Source organism: Brassica napus, chromosome C5, assembly GCF_020379485.1.
Source record: "Brassica napus cultivar Da-Ae chromosome C5, Da-Ae, whole genome shotgun sequence".
Classification (NCBI taxonomy): Eukaryota; Viridiplantae; Streptophyta; class Magnoliopsida; order Brassicales; family Brassicaceae; genus Brassica; species Brassica napus.
In genome coordinates, this window is record NC_063448.1 from 7,467,419 (window position 1) to 7,491,744 (window position 24,326).

General features: G+C 32.5%; 1 protein-coding gene and 1 pseudogene across 1 annotated transcript; one reads left to right on the top strand and one right to left on the bottom strand.

Annotated features, from left to right (window-relative positions):
* The first annotated feature begins 3,680 nt into the window (after nt 1-3,680).
* LOC106398449 (glutathione S-transferase T3-like) lies at nt 3,681-5,369 on the top strand. The gene is made up of 5 exons (XM_013839000.1): nt 3,681-3,701; nt 3,891-3,895; nt 3,997-4,071; nt 4,591-4,903; nt 4,989-5,369. The coding sequence occupies exons 1-5, from the start codon at nt 3,681-3,683 to the stop codon at nt 5,367-5,369; spliced, it is 795 nt and encodes a 264-aa protein (XP_013694454.1).
* Nucleotides 5,370-9,571: 4,202 nt separating this feature from the next.
* LOC106399523 lies at nt 9,572-24,308 on the bottom strand (annotated as a pseudogene).
* Between the last annotated feature and the right edge of the window lie 18 nt (nt 24,309-24,326).

A 24,326-nucleotide genomic window follows, 5' to 3' on the forward strand; every position in this document is an offset into this window, starting at 1 on the left:
ATCCATTTGTTTAATGTACATGATTTTTCAAACTGTTTTTAATTAGGTTCGACGCAAAGGAAGACTAATATAAACTCGAGTTTGAATCAATCTGTTGTCCCTCTCTCTATTGTTAGGTGGTCTGCAACTCATCATTGGCAAAGCAATGTGTAATCTTCATGACTTATACTAGAATTGTTTAATTTTCTGGTTCAAAGCGTGCTTTTCTGCTAATATTCTACCTTTAAACTAACGGAAATCATATCTAAAGGTCGGCAACATTAATCTTATCAATACTATTAAGAACTATATTTGAAATATTTCACCAGATGCTTCTTATCCCCTATATATTAATTGAGAAGCATTTTAAAAATTAGAACCTTAATTTTGTATTAATTAAAAACTCCAAATCCTAGGTGGCACTCTAAATGCCTTATAAATTTCATTTCAAAGAATTCTATAGCATCTAATATAAAGTATAGTTTAATCTAATGGTGTCACATTATTCCATAATTATATAACACTAGAGAAATTATATTAACCTAAAATATAGGAAGTGTGTATTCTTTCCTTAAATAAAAGTTACGAAATTACCTAATATGATTTACATATATATGACAATTAATGATTATGAATAATAAAGATTTGATAACAATTTATGCATCCTTCTTCATTTTTGTTTAAATTTATATTATTAAAAAAAATTAAACAATCACATTAACCATATAATAAAAAAATTAGATTTTTTCTTATATGTTATATTTTGAATTTCTTAAAATGACTTTAAATTACAAAAATGAGGAAACGTTATATGTTATATATATTTTTTAAACGACTTTAAAATACAAAAATGATGACACCTTATATGTTATATTTTTCTTATATGTTAGAATTTTCTTATATGTTATATTTTGAATTTTTTTAAAACGACTTTAAACTACAAAAATGTAAGTTTTCCTTAAATATACGACAAAAAACATTAAGAATGACATGTATCAATTCGATGGTTGATTTGAAAGCTTTCAAAACCATATGAAAGATAAAAGTCAAAATAATTTAACTGTGGAAACAATACTGTTCACTTTTTTCAAGAATGTGTTCGATGGAAAAAATAAGGTTTTTATGTCATAATTTGTTTAATGTCCACTAGAGAACATTATATTAACCTAAAATATAAGAAGTGTGTATTCTTTCCTTAAATAAAAGGTACAGAATTACCTAATATGATTTACATATATATGACAATTAATGATTATGAATAATAAAGATTTGATAACAATTTATGCATCCTTCTTCATTTTTGTTTAATTTTATATTATTAAAAAAAATAAACAATCACATTAACCATATAATAAAAAATTTTGATTTTTTCTTATATGTTATATTTTGAATTTTTTAAAATGACTTTAAAATTACAAAAAAGAGGAAACCTTATGTGTTATATTTTTTTTTTAAAAACGACTTTAAAATACAAAAATGAGGCCACCTTATATGTTATATTTTTCTTATATGTTAGATTTTTTCTTATATGTTATATTTTGAATTTTTTAAAACGACTTTTAATTACAAAAATGTAAGTTTTCCTTAAGTATACGATTAAAAACATTAAAATGACATGTATCAGTTCGATGGTTGATTGGAAAGCTTTTAAAACCATATGTAAGATAAAAGTCAAAATAATTCAACTGTGAAAACAATACTGTTCACTTTTTCAAGAATGTGTTCGAGGGAAAAAATAACATTTTTATGTCATAATTTGTTTAATGTCCACTAGAGAACATTATATTAACCTAAAATATAAGAAGTGTGTATTCTTTCCCTAAATAAAAGCTAAGAAATTACCTAATATGATTTACATATATATGACAATTAATGATTATGAATAATAAAGATTTGATAACAATTTTTGCATCCTTCTTCATTTTTTAACTTTATATTATTTAAAAAAATAAACAATCAAATTTATATGTTATATTTTGAATTTTTTTAAATGACTTTAAATTACAAAAATGAGAAAACCTTATATGTTATACTTTAAATTTTTTAAAATGATTTTAAAATACAAAAATGAGGACACCTTATATGTTATATTTTTCTTATATGTTAGATTTTTTTCTTATATGTTATATTTTGAATTTTTTAAAACGACTTTAAATTACAAAAATGTAAGTTTTCCTTAAGTATAGGACTAAAAACATTAAAATGACATGTATCAATTCGATGGTTGATTTGAAAGCTTTCAAAACCATATGGAAGATAAAAGTCAAAATAATTCAACTGTGAAAACAGTACTGTTCATTTTTTTTAAAAATGTGTTCGATAGAAAAAAATAAGGTTTTTATGTCATAATTTGTTTAATGTCCAATCCGATCAACCCATGATGTATTAATTATAGTTTTGTTCCGTTATTTTTAATAAAAATTGATCTGATCCATCGGAAAGAAATTATATAATAACAACAAAAAAATTTATATATATAAATAAAATGATCAAATATATAAAAGAAACTATCGATAATATATACAAATAAACTCACAGGTCTTATCTTAGTTTGATATGTTTTGTAATCGCTTATTTTAATATCATGGTACCGTCTGGTCTGTCAATGCATTTTCCCTTTCACCAAGATTTAAATTGTGTAATAATTGCATGTTAAAAATAATAGTTCCATGTTCACGTCTACCAAAATCGTAAAACGGTGATAAACTGACAGAACATTTTTCTTCTTATAACTCTTTGCAGTTTAAATTGTGAAATTTATATACTATAATTAATTGTACGTTTAATGGAAGCTATTACAATATCAACAACAAAAGGAAATGCATCCGTCAATTAAAACTTGGTAGTATTTAGGCACTTCATTGATTTTAAGAATTTACTCATAGATCATATCATGATCAATATTAAAAACAAGTATTGACAAAAAAAAAATATAAAAAACAAGTATATATAATATACATATACATGTTAAACAGGAGACCTAAGAACATGATTAACGCAATAGCTTAGTGGGAGTGCTTAATGATTTTCGGATTTAAAAAAAGAAAAGAAAATAATGTATTAAGAGAAGCGACGGTGCTTAATTAAGCCGCACAAGAAACATATCTAATGAGACATGTGTCATTAGACACATCTTTCTCTCCCTCGACGAGTCGACTTCTCTCTTTTTCTCCCTCGACGACTCCGCTTCTTTCCTTCTTTCCCTCGGCGACTCCGTGTTTCTCGATTGAAACCTCGACGACTCCGCGTCGTTCTCGATCTCGAGGACTCCGGTTCTCTCTTTCTCTCCCTCGATGACTCCCCGTTTCTCTCGCGAAACCTCGACGACTCCTCCTCGTTCTCGCGAAACCTCGAAGACTCCGCCTCTGTCTCGTGATCTTCCCCCGACGATGAAGCAGTCGGCGTCTCTCTCGGTGGACTCCTCGTCTCTATCTCTCTCCTCGACGAGTCCGCGTCTCTGTTGATGTCCTCTCTCTCGGTGGATCTCCTCGACGGTGACAAACTTGTACCTCTCTCTCGGTGGCTGTCTTCGAGGAAATCAAACCGCAAGGTAAACGTATGTATTATTCCTTTTATATCTGAATCCTTCTTTGTTATTTGATTTGTTTGTTGTCTCGGTTACTTTTGATTAATTTTCATTTGTCTATGTCTTTGTTTCTTAACAAGGACAGATCAATAGACAAGAAGGTTCGTTAAAGAAGATGACTACAACTGCAAAACAGGTAAAATATCTATCTTCATATTCATTTAGATTTGTCTATGTCTCTTGTGTTTGTTTGTTGACAACAATTGATTGAATGTTTTTTAAAAAGCTTTGTGTTTTATTCGTTGGTCGTTTATGATATTGATTGAAAGTGTTTTGGAGTGTGGTCTCAAATGAATTGATTGTCGTTCTTGTTTGAATTGAATAGATGATGTTAGGTTTGTCTCTCTCTTGTGTTTGTGTTTCTTTGTATATGTTTGAATCCTTCAATTTGATTCCTTGTTTTGTTTCTCATTTTTGATTTGCTTCTGTAGAGGAGGAGTGCATTCGCTGGAGCAAAACATAAAGGATCGTCAAAGCAGAGGAGTGCATTCAGTGGAGCAAAACAGGTAAATGTTTTAATCTTTTAAAGTCATTGAAAGCTTTATGGTTGAGTTAGATAGTTAATGTGTTTGGTATGTTGGCATTGATGTTGGTAATGAAAAAAGATTTGCTTATGGTTAAGTTAGGTAGTTAAATGACTTGCTTTTGTTTCAAAATGAATTAAATTGTCGATAATAAATGACTTGCTTTGTGTCTGATTATGGTTGTGAAAGGGTAATTAATAGAAGTTAGATATATGTCAACTCGAATGTGTTTGTTGTTAGTTGTTAGTTGTTTTGAGTGTTGAATGTGTTTGGTACTTCTTGTTATATCTCTCTTCCATCTTTAAAACTCCTTGCTTCTCTTCCATGTCCAACAGATTCATATCTGTTATTTCTCTCGTCTTTCACTTCGGAAATGGATTTTAATCCGTTTACTTAGTCTTCAAACTTTGTTGAACTGCTTAGCAGTCAACAAAATCTTGTCTTTGGTAACGTATCAGATAGTGAAACACTATCTTAATCGCAAGTTCCCTTCTTTGGCAGTCAAGGCACCGAGGATTCAAACTATGGTGAAGACACTCAAGCCAGTCGTAAAGAAAGAAGAACGTGGACTCCAACAGACGATGTTGTGCTCATCAGCTCGTGGTTAAACACGAGCAAAGATGCCGTAGTAGGAAATGAGCAAAGGTCTCTTGCATTCTGGAAAAGAATTGTTACGTACTACAATGCTAGTCCTAAGCTTGCTGGCTGTGAAAAGAGAGAGACATCCCACTGTAAGAATCGTTGGCAGAAGATCAATGATGTCATTTGCAAGTTTTGTGGAGCATATGAAGCTACGACCAGAGAGAAAAGAGTGGTGAAAACGAGAATGATGTTCTCAAACTAGCCCATGGAATCTTCTTCACAACCATAAAAAAAAGTTTACCCTTGAGCATGCTTAGAAAGAGTTGCATAATGACCAGAAGTGGTGTGAGCTGTCTACGGGTAAAAATGATGGAAGCTCTAGAAAGAGGAAGTGTGGGGATATTTCACATTCAGCAAGCTCTAAAGCAACTGAAGCAGATTCTACTGACGATGATGAAGTAACAAATCGTCCCACGGGTGTTAAGGCAGCAAAGGCTCGTTCTAAGAAGACAATGGTTGATGGGAAGGAGCTGTCTGAGTTTCAGACAATGTGGAGCATCAAGAAGCAAGATTTGGCTTTGAAAGAAAGGATGTCTAAGATGATGGTACTTGACAGTCTCATTGCTAAACAAGGACCACTAGCGGATTATGAAGAAGCTTTAAAGCAGAAACTCATCCATGATTTGATGTCTAACTAGTTTAAGTCTCGATTTAAGTTTGTGTTGCTTGTTCTCGTTATTGTCATGGAGTTTTTGTAGTTTATCTTGTTGCTTAAGTTTCTCTACCTTGTAGTTTCTGTGTACGTGTAACTTGTTGCTTAAGTTTCTGTTTAATATATATGTTTCCGGTTGAACTTCTTGTTACTTGTTGTTCTGGTTTCTGTTTAATATATAGGTTGTTGTTGTTGTTCTTTGTTTCAGATAACGAGTGAAAGAGTGAAAGAGTGGAAGAATCACGGGCTTGCTGTCCTCATGTGTAGTCATTCACGAGCTTGCTGTCCTCATGTGTAGTCACGGTTGCTTCTGTAGCTTTGTATTTTTCTGTGGACTAGTACTTGTGTCGTCACGGACTTGTATGTCTGAAAAGATTTATGATGCTTTGTGTATGTTGGATTATTTAGTCATGGACTTGGTTTCTCTCTTTGTGTCTATATAAAGTTTGTAAACACAAAGCTTATATTCACAACACCATTATCTCTTTGCGTCTCATTTGATACCATTCACTCTTGTTCTTTCTTATTATCAACATATAAAACCACTTTGATCACAACACCATTCCGTCTTGTTCTTTGTTTTTTTCAAACACCATTCCCTCTTGTTCTTTATTTTTTTTGAAATCTAAAACCAATTTCATCTAAAAACACTTTGATCAAACCATATATGGCTTTTTCATCGCAAAACTTTGATAACACTTTAGATGGATCAATTGATGATACATTTGATCAATATTTTGATCAACACTTTGATCAAACATTTGAGAAATTTACCATTCATGTTAATGATCAAGAAGAAGCAAGGAAAAAAAGAAAAAAAATGAGCTTATATCGAACGCAATCGTGAAGAAGACCATATACGTTTAAGGAATGATTATTTCAGTGAAACTCCAACGCTGAAAATTTATTCTGACGACGTTTTCGAATGAACAAGCCATTTTTCATGCAAATTGTTGATGGACTCTCCAACGAAGTTCAATTCTTTCGCCAAAAGAAAGATGATCTTGGAAGGTTTGGTCTCTCTACACTCCAAAAACGTACAGCATCTATTCGTGTCTTGGCATACGGTACTGCGGCTGACACGGTCGACGAATACCTCAGGCTCGGTGAAACGACAACTCAGTCATGTTTGGAGAATTTTGTGGAAGGAATTATTTATTTTTCGGCAATGAGTACCTAAGAATACCAACACCAGCTGATCTTCAACGTCTACTTGATATTGGAGCGCATCGTGGATTTCCCGGGATAATTGGAAGCATCAATTGTATGCATTGGGAGTGAAAGAATTGTCCAACCGCTTGGAAAGGGCAATATTCTCGTGGTTCGGATAAACCAACAATCGTTTTAGAGGCGGTTTTTGTGTATAACCGACACAAAATTGTCATATATTGTACTTCTCCACCTCATGACCCTGATCTAGTCCTCTCAACGTCAATGTCATCTTCTCGTCGTCTACCTCTCTCTTCTCCTTGAAGACTTCAGGCTTCCCATCTTCATAAAAGTACACACACAATCGTAATCAGCATTAGACAACTAATATTACCAAACATAAAGAGAGAAACCCGATGCGGTAGCTCTACCTATTGATCTGGGGAGAGTACGACCAAGTCTTGAGTCTTACGGACATCACGAGATAGATTGACATATCCCCGGATACCAACAAATAAAACAAGAAAGAGTAAGATAAGGACCGCATGTGATGTTCCAGGATCTAATGGAGCCGTGGGAATCCCAGTCGCCGTCGTGTATGGCCACACCTTGGATATGGTGGCCGATGGCGTCCGAGAAAATGTGATTTCCGCTCTTCCACCTTTTGTAGTGTTTCTCCACCGACCCTTTGAGTGGCACCTGTGCTACGTATGTTCCTGATATCGCCATTTCTCAGTTTTCCTTTAGAGATGAGTCAAATGTTTGCTTGATGAGTAAACTCAAGTGCGTCCCTCCTTTTATATATACAAACTCACCGCAACACTAGACAGGTAGATATCATAATTTATCAAAATCATACATGCATATATAATAGTAGTATCTTAATTAACCAAGTGGTCTTGGCCTAGTGGTAAAGGGCTCACAGCTGTGAGTACCGCCTTGGGTTCGATTCCCATTGGCCACCCGGGGTGCCTTAAGTGGTAAGAAAACGCGGATCCTGCGGACCTCGTAGTGATTAGCCTTTGGGCCTAGAAAGCCTTTGGGCCTAGAAAGCCTTTGGGATCACACTACGGTTATCAAAAAAAAAAATAGTAGTATCTTAATTTAGATATAGGTAGGGTTTCATAATGCGATGTAAAACATATATGGGGTTTGATTGTCATTATTAAAAAGTCTCATCTACTCGGGATGAATTTTCATCAACGTTGAAAATTTTGAAATTTCATTGTTATTGGTAGATTGATTTAACAATCTTAATAAAATCTCTTGTTAGGTAGATTGATTTAACAATCTTAATAAAATCTCTTGTTATTGGTTTGAGAATTTTTAAAATCCGTTAAAATCTCTTGTTATTCAAAAAATATTTATTATATGATTTTCAAATTCTAACTAAATCTAGTGTTATGGGGATATGAATTCTCTCTATTTTTATTCATAAGACATAACTTTCAAAATATCACGTATATCCATGAGATTTATAAAATCTATATGATGGAAAAGACTAGAAAACAAAATAATCATTCTTGCCAAATACCTTTTGCACCTTCAACCCAAATTATATATCCAAAATTATAATTCACTACATTTTATATAATTAATTTTTAAATTTCTCAACCATACATTTAATTTACCAAATGAATATTTTCGGTTTAGTTTTCCTCAGTTTTTAGAAACCCGGAATTAAATAGCAATATTTATATATATATATATATATATATATATATATATATATATATATATATAATATTTTTACGAGAACCCCTTTCACTGGGGATGTTCTAAGAATAACTCCATGGGTGTATCTTCAAAGAGTATCTAGGTACTTAAAAAAACAAAACAAAAAAAGGGAAAAGAGGACATCCACTCCTTCTCTTAGAAGAAACATCATTTTGGAGTAAAATATGATCCAATTCCACTCTATTTTCAACTCTAAAATGGAGTAATGGCTAGGATTACTCTATTTATAGAGTAATCCTACTTGTTACTCAATTTTGGAGTTAATTTTTTTTATTTATAGAATGGTCCTTTAAATTTTGAATTTTTTTATTTCATACTTAAATATTATTTAAAAATAATACAAAATAAATATAATATTTCATGAGAGATTATTTAATAATTTTACATAAAAGTTGCATACACTAATAACAAAACCAAACTAAACATGAAAATATAAAATAAATATAACCTAAATATAACTTAAAATACGTGATTTAATAATCTGGTAAATCATTTTTGGAATTGACATGATCGTTGAAGTATTGATTAAACGATGAAAATGTTCGATTCTAAAAATTTTCTTGCCCAATTTTAGAAAATCATGATAAAGAAACTTATTATTCATTCGAAATGCATTAGCTGAAAATTTATGAGAAAAAATATTCGAATACTCGTCATTGAACCAAAATATTTGATCTTATATATATTTTTATTATTTATTATACTTTTAATAAGAAAATTTTAATTTAAACAAATTATATATTGTGGATGTTTTATAAACATAAGATATTTAGGGTTAATTGGTAGTTTTTGTGAGTGGGAGAATAACAATGATTAATTAAATAAAAATATAATATTTTTAGAATATTCATTTTTAGAGTGAAAATTGAGTAATACATTAGAGTAAAATTTTGTTGCAAAAAAAAAGCATTTAAGTAAAATTCTATTTCATTTTGGTATTGCACCATTTTAAAGTAAAATACGGAGTAATACATAAGAGATTCTCTAAGTGTTTCAATGATCTTTAATAGTGCATTAAATGATTAAAAAATAAGTAAAATAATATTAAAATTTGAATAATTAAAAATAATAATTATTAGGTATATAAATTAATATGGGTCATGATGCATACTCGATGAAAGATTAGTACCGTTAGTTTTTTTTTGTCATAGTACCGTTAGTTTAATATATATATAAAGATATTTGTTTTTTTTTTCTTTCAAAAATCGTTAGAGATGAGATGATGATAATTGATAAATAGAGAATCATAAGATGACGTGAGTAGACGTGGATATACTAGTGAGACGAATAGCAAAACTTTTGTAAGCGTGAAAAAGCGTTGGATTTCGGATTTAGAGCATCTGCCCTTTACATGTTACACATATTTGGGTATTGTAACCCCTTTTTTTCACTGAAGACACATCTAATTACACTGCACTAGAAAAACTAAGGCCCTCTTGGTTTACCTATCGCGCGACCTGCGACATGTGACCTGCGACATGCGACCTGCGACATGCGACCTGCGACTGTTCGTTTTGCTGTCGCGTAACATGCGACCTGTGATTGGTCGCATGTCGCAAGTCGCAGGTTGTTGTTGTTCGTCTTGATGTCGCGCGACTGATCGTGCGGTTCCCATTCAAGTCGCCCAAAAAAACAGCGACTAAAAATTAAAAAAATTTTGATCGCGCGACTGGTCGCAGGTCGCAGGTCGCGCGACACGTGAACGAACATAGTTTTAGTCGCAGGTCGTAGGTTTAGTCGCATGTCGCAAGTCGCGCGACACGTAAACAAATGTAATCTTAGTCGCAGGTCGCAGGTCCCGCGACACGTAAACACGTAAACGTACATGGCCTAAACATAATACGAAGAACTCCAACACAAACTCATCCTTCTTTTATTGTCCCACGTGACTAAAGCTTGAGATCTTGTAGAGAACTTGACTTTAGAGCTCCTCGCTGAACGTCGACTTGGATGATTTTTGCTTGGGGCCCGGTTTGAGGAATTCAGTGAACCATTTTGCAGATTCTTTCTCCATACGAGTCAAGCTGTTCTTGAAATCGATGTAGTAGAGACCAAACCTAGCTGTGTACCCGTCTTGCCACTCGAAGTTGTCCATTAATGACCACACAAAATAAGATGTAACATTCACCTTGTCTTCACTGCAAGATGCAACAAGGATAATATGTAAATGGGAGAACAGCGTGTATAATTAATTAAACATCATTGCCTACCACAAATGATTTAATTGATCTCACCAAATAGCCTGATGCAGGGCCAGAAGATGCCTCTGGTGATAGTATTTTCTGTTGTGGTCATTGAGAGCAACGCTATGATCTGTATCTTTCACGCCAAGGTCCTCCCCATAACCTATAAAAAAGATTACAAAAACAATAATAAATTTATACTATGAGAAAAGCATTTTAAATATTGACAAACCATTCTCAGTAATTATGATCTCAGGGTTGCCATATCTGTCTTTTATGTATTTCACAAGCTTCCTTAAACCCGCTGCGTATACAGCCATCTTAGCAGTGCTGGGCTACAAAATAAGAAAGACGAAAGCAATTAAAACGCAATTCATAACATTTAACTAAGGTTATTAAGAACGAAGTTGTGTAACCTGGCTGCCAATCTTAACGGATCCATCAAACAGTCTTGGCTAAACATGTAAGAAAAGCAAACAAAATGTTAATTTATTTTTGTTGAATGAACATTGGACTTGATTTATATGAGAATAGGAATATTATTTTTATATTAAAAAGATAAAAATAGGAGTATTATTCTTACCTGCATATATTTTTCACAAAATAATCAACATACGTAAATAGGTCTCAATAGATTAATAACATCCGTTGTTCCAGTTACATTTATTAACACGTTGATAGTATAGCACAAAATAGCAATCTTTTTTTTTTTTTTTGAACACAGCACAAAACAGCAATCTATTAATTAGAATACGTGAACGTATATAAATATTATGAATCTTACGTTCAAACTCCACTAGAGAATCTGTAGCCCAAGATGGTTGCCGATAATCAGGCTTTTCGCTTGCCTTTGCATAGAACGAACTGTTATAATTTATTCCCACGAAGTCAGCTGAGCCTTTCAGTTTTGCCTTTTGGGATTTTGTAAATTTGGGCAATCGAGCTCCGACCGCATCTTTCATACTTTGAGGATAATCTCCTTACGTGGTAGGATCCAAATGCCTACGGAGCAATTCATACGTCCATTTGAATATGAATATATACAACGAGAATAAAACAATCAATCGTTCCTTTACCAGCCCATGATGAAGTCAAGTACACGGTCTACAGTACGTTGACCTCCTTCCACATCTTCTGGTTCAAACCAAGCCGGACTATGAGCAATCCCAATTTTACCACCTTTGCACTTTTAAGAATCGAATAAACCAAAAAAATGAGAAAAAAAATGCAACCAATTGTCTCATTCTTTATGTTTTGGACTTTTGGTTTCTCTTTTACCTTTTCGCACTTTCTGAAAGCGTCAACGGCTTCAGCGTGACTAACGAGTAAATTGTGACTAACGACATAAGCCTCAAATCCTGACCGTCCATCTTGGCAAAGATGTCCAAAATCTTTGATGTACGGAGAACAACGCCCCGGTGCTTTCTTAGCCTGAACGGCTGAAGACCCATGGCTCGTTGAACGTAATCCAGTTTTTCACTTTGCCCCCATATTCGTGGAACGTGAAGTTTGCGTACTCCACAAAATCCGGTCTGTATATAGTTGCAATTTAGGAGAAGAGTATACGTAACTGATGTTTTTTTTTGACAAAATGTGAATTCATTTCATAGAAATGACATTGAGATACAAAAGCTTGGATCTAAATCTGCTAGAACTAGCAAAGGTTACCTAAAGATCCCCCAAAAAAGATAAAAAAAAATCCTTAGATACATAGTTAGGCTTAATTTATGAAGACTAAGGCTAAACATGGAGATCAAAATGTCAGCAATTGGCACTCGAAGACCCAGAGGACACTTTAAAGCGGGAAACCTGCAAAAAAGATTAGAGGTCTAGGAAAAGCTCAGCAGCGGATGAGATCCCGAAAGGAATCAGAGGACGTGACAGGCGGAGGCGGTTAGGCGTCCCGGCCCCGGCTATCATTCCGTCAAGGGTCCGCTCCGAACAAACCAGAGGATTGAAGAAGTTGCGGCTGTTGATCCAATCCGACTAATGGGAAAGCAAGCGGTGAAGAACGAGACTCGTGGACTGCAGGCAGTGGTTTAAACTCCTTACACCGGCTACAGCGTCGGAGAGATAGATGCTTTCCAATCAACAAAGAGGCAAGACACACTCCTCACAACCTTCCTGCGAGCGCTTGAAGAACCGGAGCAGGAGCTCCACACAAACAGAGCGATACGACTGACGATAGGAACCTCACCGTACAAAGGAGATCGAAACTGAGCATGTCCTCAAAGCTCAGAGCCTCCGGAAGACGGCGAAAGAGAGATAACGGCAGAAGAGTGACACCTAGGTTTGCTGACTTCAGATCTAAAACAGAGGTCCGCCTTTCTCAGAAGGAGATGAGAAGCTCTGAACTAACAGGAAAGTAAACAAACGACAGAGGAGAAGAGCAGGACGAGCGGGAACAAGGAGGAGGCAGCAACGCTCCCAGACTGTCTCCGTCGGCTCCGAGAACCAGATCTACACAGATCTGTCTTCACCCGCCGTAGAATGTACCCTGTCCGGAACCCTCCACCTTAGACCAAAGAAGATACCTCGCTTTTGCTCCAGAGGAAACACGGACACCCGTGTGTTCAATTTTAGGTCCGCCAAAGGTCAACACCGGTGGAGATACAGAGCAAAACGCATATCGGATCTACTTGGAGAAGAGAGTGGAGCGTGTGAGGCGGGAACCTGCGCAAGAAGAAACAAGGGGTGACCGGCGGTGAGAGGGCCACCGGCCACCGGACAACTATATCTGGTTTTCTTGTGGAGAGAGTTTTAGAGAGAGAAAAGTAAGAGAGAGAAGCAAACTCAACAAAAATACGTAACTGATGTTGTTTGCGTACATTAGAGAAACGTAAATGTAACTGAGATACTAAGTACAAAAGCTTACACTACACGTTCGCTCAAAAAGCCACCATACTCATCTTCCAAATCGGCGGGTATGTCCCAGTGGAAAGCCGTTACTAGTGGTGTTATGTCTAAAACAACAATGAAAGGTTAGTTTTCTTCAATTACATTATAGGTTGATACGATAAACCAAAATGAACAAGATAGTGAGAACATATGTGACCATTTTTAAGGAGCTTGTCTATAAGGTCGTGGTAAAATTGAACTCCTTCTTTGCTTATTCCTTTCTCCATCCTCCCATCTGTTATATATTCATCAATTTCCAGCAACTAATTCGGAAAATTTTACTCCCTATTTTTATGTATTAAAAACTTCTAAGTTTTAACTTACGGGGAAATATTCTTGGCCACGCAATGGATAGTCTAAAAGCATCAGTGTTCAGCTTTTTCATCAACTTGATATCCTCCTGTTGAGTTTTACGGTAAATGAATTTACAAAGTAGAGAGAGAGAGAGAGAGAGAGATTACCTTGTACCGATGGTAGAAATCGACGGCCTCATCAGCATTATGATTCTTAACTCTATCTGCAGTTTCATATTGAAAAAACCATTTATGAATATCAACTTTCTCGTCTCAAAAAAAAAGGAATATCAACTTATACTCTCCGTTTCATTTTAGTTATCTCATTTTAGAATTAAAATTGGATTAAAACTGGACACACAAATTAAAAAAAAAACCACTGGGTTTCGTAGGTCTTTTTTTGTCTAAAAAAAAAAAATTAAAAAGCAAACCAATCGCGGACCGCCACGAATCAGTGGGACCCGCGAACAGTGTAAGAAACTCGCTAAAATCGGTTTTTAATTAATAGTTTTTGTAACCGATTCTTAAAGGTTTTATGGAGATCCACGCACTAAGAACCCCATTAAAAACCCCGGATAAACATGCCGTAAGAAAAAGAATCGTACTACACAAACTAAAGTTTTGTATCATATGTTGAAACGAAAATTATCCATTTTAGATGCCCTTGCTAGTACGTAATCGAGTCGAATACCTCTTATTTTGAACAAAAGGCCTAAGTCAACACTTTTTCGAAAAAAAAATTCTTTAGAAAAATATTTTTTTTAGTACGAACTTTAAATTACTAACTCGTAACTCATAACTCATAACTCATAAATGGGCATGTTGAACTCGTAACTCATAACTCATAAATGGGCATGTTGACTCGAAAAACACACCAATATGTAGGTATATGGATTAGAAAGCATACAACAATAGATAATTCATAATTGTGAAAAACATTGTTAGTTGAAAACCATTCTAAGACTCTTTTATTTGTGTGCCTGAATCAATATCTGAATTAATTTATTAACCATCTAGATATCTTAAAAATAAAATATTAATAATTTTGATATAATTTAATAAAAAAAATATGCCAAATATGACTCACAACTTGATTTTAAATACAAATCTATACCCAAATTTGAATCAAATGCAAAACTAACCTAAAAGCCTTGTGAAAATACAGTCAGTCATTTGTGACCAAACAAAAAAACAGAAGCAATTTTTACGAATATAGCCTCAGTAAGTCGTCTGAGTCGTCTGAGATGCTAAAAGTCTTCTAGACGACCTCCAAGTAAGTCTTCTGGTGTAGGCGTGGAACTGATCTTAAAAATAATTTTTAAATTTTTAAAAAAATATTTTGATAAGCGAAAAAATAAAATCATGTAATTATAAATAATTTTAAGTGATATAAATTAAAATATAACAAAGCTAAATTGTTTTAAACATAGATGAGTGTAGGTAGTGAATTATGGTATTCTTTGGTCTAGGGTTTGGTAACATATGTTGTAGTATTGTATGTATTCTTAGTGTTAGATTTTGGAAAGCTCGAAAGTTTCTTTAAAAAATTAAATTTTTACCTATAAGTGTTTATTTTTGTGTATAGTAAACACTTTTGAAGTTTAATTTGATTTTATGAAGTATTTAGTTAGTTAACTAAGTTTAGAGGTTATGCTTAGGGTCTAGACGACTTCCATGGAAGTCGTCTGGTGAATAATTTTAGCTGGACGACTTACATGTAAGTTGTCTAAATATTCCCACCTAAAATTTTTAAAAAAATTATTCTTCTGTTTAAATAATTTAAACTAAACGACTTACTTGTAAGTCGTCTGGGAAGTCTTCTATTTTAGTTTCCCGCTAAAAATATTTTAATTTCCCGCTAAAAATATTAAAGTCTTCTGGGCGACTTACAAGTAAGTCGTATGAATCAAAAATATTACCTAATTGGATTTTTTGTCTCCCTATATAAAGAAAAATTTACACATTCTCTCTCCTCCTCTCAAATGGCTGCAACAAAAACGTAATGTTCATCATTCTAAAACTCTTCAAAATCTCTCTAATCTCTTTCAACTTATAAACACTAAGTTTTATATCAATTTATTGTTTTTATCTCACGTCTTTCTCACTAATTTATCTTGTTTTTGCAGGTTTTTCATCACATGATTCTCATCTTCAATTCATTTAAAGGTAGATATATCAATTTTAGATATGTATTTTTATGTGTTATAAAGGTAGATTTATCTAATCTTTCACTCATTTTCTCTGTTTTTAAGCCATTTGAACGTTTTTGGATATGCAGATTTTTCAGATTTGGATTTGGATATGCAGGTTTTTCAGATCTGGAAGAATTCTAGGACGACTTACATGTTAGTCGTCTAAAATATAATGCGCTAGACGACTTCCAGACGACTTCCTGGAAGTTTTCTGACGAAGTCTCCCTTTCATAACAGATCTGAGCGTTTTGGTAAGTTTTTATGTATGATTTTTCTTCATTTGGTAGCTTCCTGTTGTATAAAGGTCTTACTTTTTTCTCAAACTAAAACTCTTCAAACCCACTCTAACCTCTTTGACTTGAAAACACCAAACTTTATATGAATTTTTCAGTTTTGTATCATGTCTTTCTCACTAATCTTTCTTTTTTTTTTTGCAGGTTTTTAATCAGATGGTTCTCATCTTCCACTCATTTAAAGGTAGATCTATTAATTTTTGATATGTATTTTTGTGTATTCTATAAAGATAGATTTATCTAATCTTCCACTCATTTTTTCTGTTTTTAAGCCATTTGAACGTTTTTTGATATGCAGGTTTTTCAGATCTGGATTTGATATGCAGGTTTTTCAGATCTGGAAGACTTCTGGGACGACTTACCTGTTAGCTGTCTAAAATATAATGCGCTAGACGACTTCCAGGAAGTCTTCTTCCATATCAAATGGAGTCCATGCTTATCTTTGTAGAGGAATGATCTATAATAGTTTTGTTTGTGGTCTGTTTTGTGATTTGCATGTCTACCCTTTTAGTTGTGAATTTTTTTGTAAAATCAGTAATAATGTTTTCCAAGATGTAATGCATGTGCTAACAATGTGTTTACACATTTACAAATCAATGAAATAGTAGACTTCAATAGCTTTTCTCTTATCTTTGGATCTCCCATATGCAATAATAAACTCCAATGGCCTTCTTCTCATCTTAATAAACAAGAATGTTGGTAGCTTCATATTGATACAATATTTTAAGAAGCATTTTAACCTTTCTTCCAACTCATTACAATAATTATCATTAGTGTCTATAACAATAGTACTTAAGAGATGGAAAAAAACAATAATAACTAGTCAAAGCATATAATAATTCAAGACTACTTCCATGTAAGTCTCTGCATTGACCAGAAGACTTCCATGTAAGTCGTCTACAGCCAGACGTACTTTATGCGTTTTAGTTATCTCGAGTAAGTTCTGAACTTGTCTATCACTTGCAACATGAATAGGAGGAAGGTCTGGAGCCATCTGTTGTAATGGGTAGGTTAACTCCACAGAATCTGTGTTCATGTCCAGGTTATAATCTTCTTGAGTCATTGCAACAAGATCAGCATGTGTCGAACCTTCACTCAAAAATAACATTCTCGCTCCTTTGAAATGATCAACCACAAAATTCCAACATCCATCTTTCAACAACCATTCTCCATACACTGCATGTAACTGACGCATCATCTGAAAAAGTCAAAATAAAACACATTAGCAAACATATAACAAAGAAAATGAAAGTTTATTAAAGATCGACGCATACGACTTCAATCTAAGTCTTCCAGACGACTAAAATATAAGTCGTCTGGTCAACGCAGAGGTTATTTTTGCAATTGACTTTAAAATCTGTTATCTGAGACGACTAAAAAATAAGTCGTCTACTTTTGTTTAGTTAAAAAAAACTCCGAAAAAGCTAGACGATTTACATTTCAGTCTTCATAGGTTAGTTTTGCATTTGACTGGATTATTTCAGAAGTTTGACTTTCCTGGACGACTTACATTTCAGTCGTCTGGTGAAAAATTGAAATACCAATATTTTATTAAAACTCAACGACTTACAGTTAAGTCGTCATAGGTTAGTTTTGCAATTAAAAATAAAACTTCAATATTTAATTATATATAGACGACTTACAATTCAGTCGTCCGTCCGAAGACTTACATGTAACTCGTCCAGGATTTACGAGGTTTGACCAGAATCTCGGAATAAAATCCTGGAGTGGACGACTTACATGTAAGTCGTCGGGCGGACGACTGAATTGTAAGTTGTCTGGGTATAATTAAATATTGAAGTTTTTTTTCAAAGGCAAAATTAACCTACGACGACTTACATGTAAGTCGTCGGGTTTTAATAAAATATTGAATAAGTCGTCGGGTTTTAATAAAATATTGATATTTCAATTTTTCACCAGACGAGTGAAAAATAAGTCGTCCAGGAACAAAATTCTGACAAAATCCAGTCAAATGCAAAACTAACATATGATGACTTACATGTAAGTCGTCTAGGTTCTTTGAAGATTTTTTTGTAACCAAACAAAAGCATATGACTTATATTTCAGTCGTCTCAGAAAACAGATTTCAAAAATAATCTCTGCATTGACCAGACGACTTCCAGGTAAGTCGTCTACAACCAGACGACTTACCTGGGAAGTCGTCTGGACGAACAGATCTGGAAAAAAACTCGATTTCATACCTTAAATTGGTGAGATAACTTCCTTAGCACACATAAGACTTCTCCAAGCACACATAATCTCAAACGAAAGTGACCCACCCAGAATCGTTAGCTTCTATGACTCTATGAACCATAAAAAATGTAGAATCAAAATCTTGGGATTTTTAGCTGAATGTGGAGAGAAAGTGAGAGAGATGTTGTGTTTAGTTCATAAGAATGGAGAAAGAAGAAGGGTAAATCAATTTTGGGAGCATTAAGAGCTTCAAATTGGTTGTTCATGGTGGTTGGGGTATTGATGACAATGACAATCTTGTAATTACTTGAAGATGATGAGGGTGAAAGAGTAAAAATATCATTTTCGAAAAAAAATTGATGGCATTTTCGTGAATTATATGAACTTGTGGGGTGAATAGGACAAAACTAATTTTAAAAAAATGTTAGTTTTGTGTTTGACTTTGAGTTTTAGGTCAATTTTGCAAAAAACCCATTTAATAATAGTTAAATTTTATTCTTTTTTATTTTTTTCTTTCCACTTTTAATAATTGTTTGTTTTCCATTGGGTCCTTATGTTCATGGTGAAGTTGTTTTTTCTATAAAAAAAAAACTAAAATAAATATTTAACAATATATAATAAAAATATCATTATTTTCTAAGTAAAACCCTCAAAAGCAAGTTATGAATACTAGGCAGGCTCCTAGCAAAGAAAGAAATATATATATAATAATATATGTATATTTCGTAGTAAAAATAATAATATATGTATATTTCGTAGTAAAAATAAATGGTAGAGGAGAGAGACGTACGTGGAAATTTCTTTGTGTAGAGATCCCACAGGTTTGGTCCTCTACAACCTTCATTTACTGCGCCTTCAACCTATTTTCACAACAGATACAATACATCTTTAATAAGTACTTGTGTTTCGGAAAAGAGTGACTACGTATCTATCTATATTATTAAACGAGAAGTACCCATTAAAAAATACTCCTAAGTTTTCTAATTTATTTACACTTCCATGCCACTGAGAATTAAACTAAACTACCTATTTTAATGCTTATCTTTTTCAGTTAAATTAATTAGTTTTCCTTAATCAAATTTAAATTTAATGTCATGAACCTACCTATTTTAATGTTTGTCTTTTCCAGTTAAATTAATGAGTTTTCCTTAATGAAATTTAAACTTAATGTTATTAAATGAATCTAAAAATACATCATATCTAACGTAGCTTATTACGGACGCATACATCCCAATAATGAACTTGAATTTTATTTTTACGAAAACGTGAATCACTTGACTTATGTAATATTTAAAATATATTAACTACAATATAACAAATGCATATAACCTATCTATACTTTAGTTTGAAATGATCATGCTCAAGCTTTATATAGTCAACTTACATCATGCATCGATCGATGTACAATAGTCAAACCACCTATAGTTTTCGTTTTCTTTATAGGATGTATCAACCAACCAATCATCCCATTGATTTTCTAAGCTTTATAAAAAACAAATAAATAAATACAAACTAAAAATCCAATATCTTCTATTAATCAAAACAGAATATTCTCAAAGTCGTATATTTAATGTACTTATTAAATATAGAAACTGTAACCATAATTACACTAATTATAAGAATATATTTGATTCCAACCAAGTCATAATATAATATTTCTTCATATTTTACATTAATAACCATTGTTTTTATATATCGTCTACAATTCTCTAATTACGTCTATTTGTTCAATTTTGTATATGATATCGAATATTCATCATAAATAGATGGTTTAAGATGCCAAAAAAATTATTTACTTGGTGAATATAATAAATCAAATATTACAAATACATCATTTAGTTAAATAAATAACCATAAACCAAAAATTCATACCCGCGTCAGGGTCTAGTATATTTTTATTAGTTGAGCATGCGCATCGTGTAGTATTTATGCTCGTATGCTTATAATACTCTATTCTTATATCTTTCAAAAAAAAATTTTCTCTCCTTATAAATTACTAGGCAAGGAAAATGTATCATATTATAATTTATATATTATATAAAAAAATAATTTTATTTTCAAAAAAATTCTTATGTTAAAACGTAGAACATATGTGTTTATATTTATTTATAGATAATATTAAAAATGTATATTCTATAATTTTAAATTACAACCAAAGTACAAATACATCAATACTAATAAAATTATACATTTTTATTATTTTAGGTAAGTTACTCTAAAATTTTAAATTATATCAATTTATAATAAATAAATAAAATCTCTTATTAAACAAAAAAATCTTTTTAAATTAAAAATGTATCGTCGTCGTCAACGAAAAAGTACGAACGAGTCATAACCTAAGAGGTACAAACAGTCTTAAACTATGGGATACAAACATGAAGTGATTCAAGAGATGTGATTGAAGAGGTATGAACTTGTTCTAATGGGTGGACGAATGTGCCTTGACCAAAGGTATGAATGTGTCATGACTGAAAAAGTGTAAATGGCGTGAACGAAGGGGTGTAAATTGAAATTGAGATCCATAAGATAAAAAGTTTCCGGATGGGTAAAAACAGGCAAAATCTAAAAAATATTAAGAAAATGATATATTCTAATTTGGATAGACTTTTTATGTTGTCGAGAAAATGTTATACTCTTATATCACTAGCTCCATGGTTGACCATAAGACAAAAAAGTTTCCGGATGGGTAAAAACAGGCAAAATCTAAGAAACATTAAAAAAATGATATATTCTAATTTGGATAGACTTTTTATGTTGTCGAAAAAAGTTCATACTCTTATATCACTCGTACTATGGTTGACCTTTAACATTTTCTCAGTGATGTCTCGTTCGCACTTTTTCAGTCACGATCCATTCTTACCTCTTCGGTCATGATTCATTGGCACTCCTTTGGATAGGACTCGTTTGCACCCTTTCATTCACGATCTATTCATGTTCTTTCAGTTACTATCCGTTCACACTCATGCGGTTACGATCCGTTTACTCCTTTTGGTCACGACACGTTTGCACTTTTTTGTCACAACCCATTTGAAATCTTTTGGTCACGACCATTTGCACCTTTTGGTCACGACCCGTTTGCAATTTTTCGGTCATGATCCATTCGCAACCTTTCGGTTACGACCATTTGCAATCTTTCAAACACGACCCGTTTGCAATTTTTCGATCATAACCCATTTGCACGCTTTCGGTCATAACTCATTTGCACTCTTTCGGTCATAACCCATTTGTACCCTTTTTGTCATGGTCAAGATCCATTCGCATCCTTTCAGTCATGATTAATTTCACATCCTTTCGGTCAAGAACCGTTCGCACCCTTTCATTTATGACAGTTCACAGCCTTTCGGTCACGATCCTTTTGTACATTTTTGGTCATAATACATTCACACCCTTTCAGTCACAACACTTTCGCACCCCTTGGATCATGATACGTTTGTACCTCTTGGATCATAGCATGTTCGTACTTCTTAGATTATGACGCGTTCATATCTCTTAAATTACAACACATTTATACCTCTCTGTTGATGACACTATATAAATATTTATAATTTTTAATCAGTGTTAATATAAAAATTAAACTTATATGAATTTTTTTTGTATTTATTAGTATTTAGATGAAAATTTATGTCTTTTTTGTTTTTACTTTACTCATATCTATATATTAATACTTCATAAATATTTGTAGTTGTTTTAAATAAACTTTTTATGCTGACCAGAAAAGATCATACTCTTATATCACCAACATCATGGTTGACCTTTAGCAATCTCTCAGTGGTGTTTCATTCGCACATTTTCAGTAACGATCCATTCTTACCTCTTTGGTCATGATCCATTGACAGTGACACACCTTTGGTTACGACTCGTTCGCACCCTTTCAGTCAAGAACCATTCACACTCTTTAGGTAACAAATCGTTCACACCTTTTCGGTTACGATCCGTTCACACCCTTTTTTGGTCATGACCCGTTTATACTTTTTCGGTCACAACCCATTCGCAACCTTTCGATCACGACCATTTGCACCATTTGGTCATGACATGTTTGCAATGTTTTGGTCATGATCCATTCGCAACCTTTCGGTCACGATCATTTGCACTCTTTCCCATTTACACCCTTTTGGTCACGGTCAAGATATGTTCCCACCCTTTCAGTCAAGATTAATTTCACATCCTTTCGGTCAAGATCTATTCGTACTTTTTCGTTTATGATCATTGGCAGCCTTTTGGTCACGACCGTTTTGTATATCTTCGGTCAAAATACATTCACATCCTTTCAGTCACAAAACGTTCATACTCCTTGGATCATGATATGTTTGTACCTCTTAGATTATGATGCATTCATATCTCTTAAATCACAATAATTTGTACATCTTCATTGATGACACCACGTAAATATTTATCATTTTTTAATCATTGTTAATATGAAAACTGTGTCTCTTAAATTTTTTTTATGAAAAGTTATTTTATTAGTATTGAAATAAAAATTTATGTCTTTTTGTTTTTACTTTATTCATATATATGAATAGTCACATCTTTCAATTTAAAGGTGGTTATTTTGAAATGATACTTATATGAATAGTTACAATTTTTCAATTTAAATAGTCACATCTTTTCAAATTTAAATGTAATTATTTTGAAATTATAGAAATCTAAATAGTCACAACTTTTCATTTAGATAATTACATATTTGACAATTAAATTCTAACTAATGCACAACTCTTGAAACAAATAACGAAAATACACAACTTTAACAAGAAATAAAATTTCTATAAAAATACACAACTTTTCAACATTGTTTGGGTTTTTCATGTAAAACATTTAAGAGATGCAACATTTATATATAAAACTTAAGAGATTCAAATTTTCATATTAATCAATACACTGATTTTTAGAAATAAAACAATTGCAAATATTTATAAAATATTAATAAATAGATATGAGCAAAATAAAAATGAAAAGACATAATTTTTCATCTCAATACTAATAAATACAATTTTTCATATAAAAAATTAAGAGATGCAACTTTCATATAGATGAATAGTCACATTTTTTCAGTTTAAAGGTGGTTATTTTGAAATGATATTTATATGAATAGTCATAACTTTTCAATTTAAATAGTCACATATTTTCAATTTAAAGGTAGTTATTTAGAAATGATACATATATGAATAGTCACAATTTTTCATTTAAATAATTACATTTTTTAATTTAAATACTAAGTAATACACAACTCTTGAAACGAAAAGACATATCTTAATATATAATGAAAAGACACAACTTTTAACAAGAAATAAAATTCCTATAAAACACATAACTTTTATTATTAGTAGATTGTTTTTTTCTTCACCATTTTATTTGATTAGTGAAAATTATGTTTTGAAAGGACATGGACATTAGACTATTTATAAATTTTCAAAAATTTGTTTGAAGAGTCACATCTTTTGAATTAAAAGGTTGTGTTTTTTTTAATAATACTTATATGAAGAGTTACAACTTTATAATTTAAATGGTAACATTATTTCAATATAAATAGTTATTTTTAAATAAAAAGACACAACTTTTAATTGCTGAAAAAAACACAACTTTTCAACATAAGTGGAATTCACAGCATTTTGAATTAATTGAGATTGCTATTATTATTAGATAAACTAAAGTAAGTGTTGCTTTATTATTATATTTTTATTTCAAGTGACACTTTCACTAATTAATAACTAAAATCCTAACAAAAATAATGGACTTGCAGAAGGTTTTCACTAACTAAATACCTGATAGGAAGCAGTTGCGGTACCAAACATGAAGCCCTCCGGGAAACTGGCACGACTAAGGGTTTCAGTTTTTGGGCAAACAGGTCCTTCCTCGGCCCTGGTAGGAGAGCCAACAAGACTTGGGAGCAAAAGTAACCCCAAGAGAGGAATCTTCATTTTTGATCTTTTGTATAACCTCACGAGTGTGTTTCTTGGTAAACGTATAAGAACTATAAGAGGAACACTATTGTTAATGGAGTCGATATG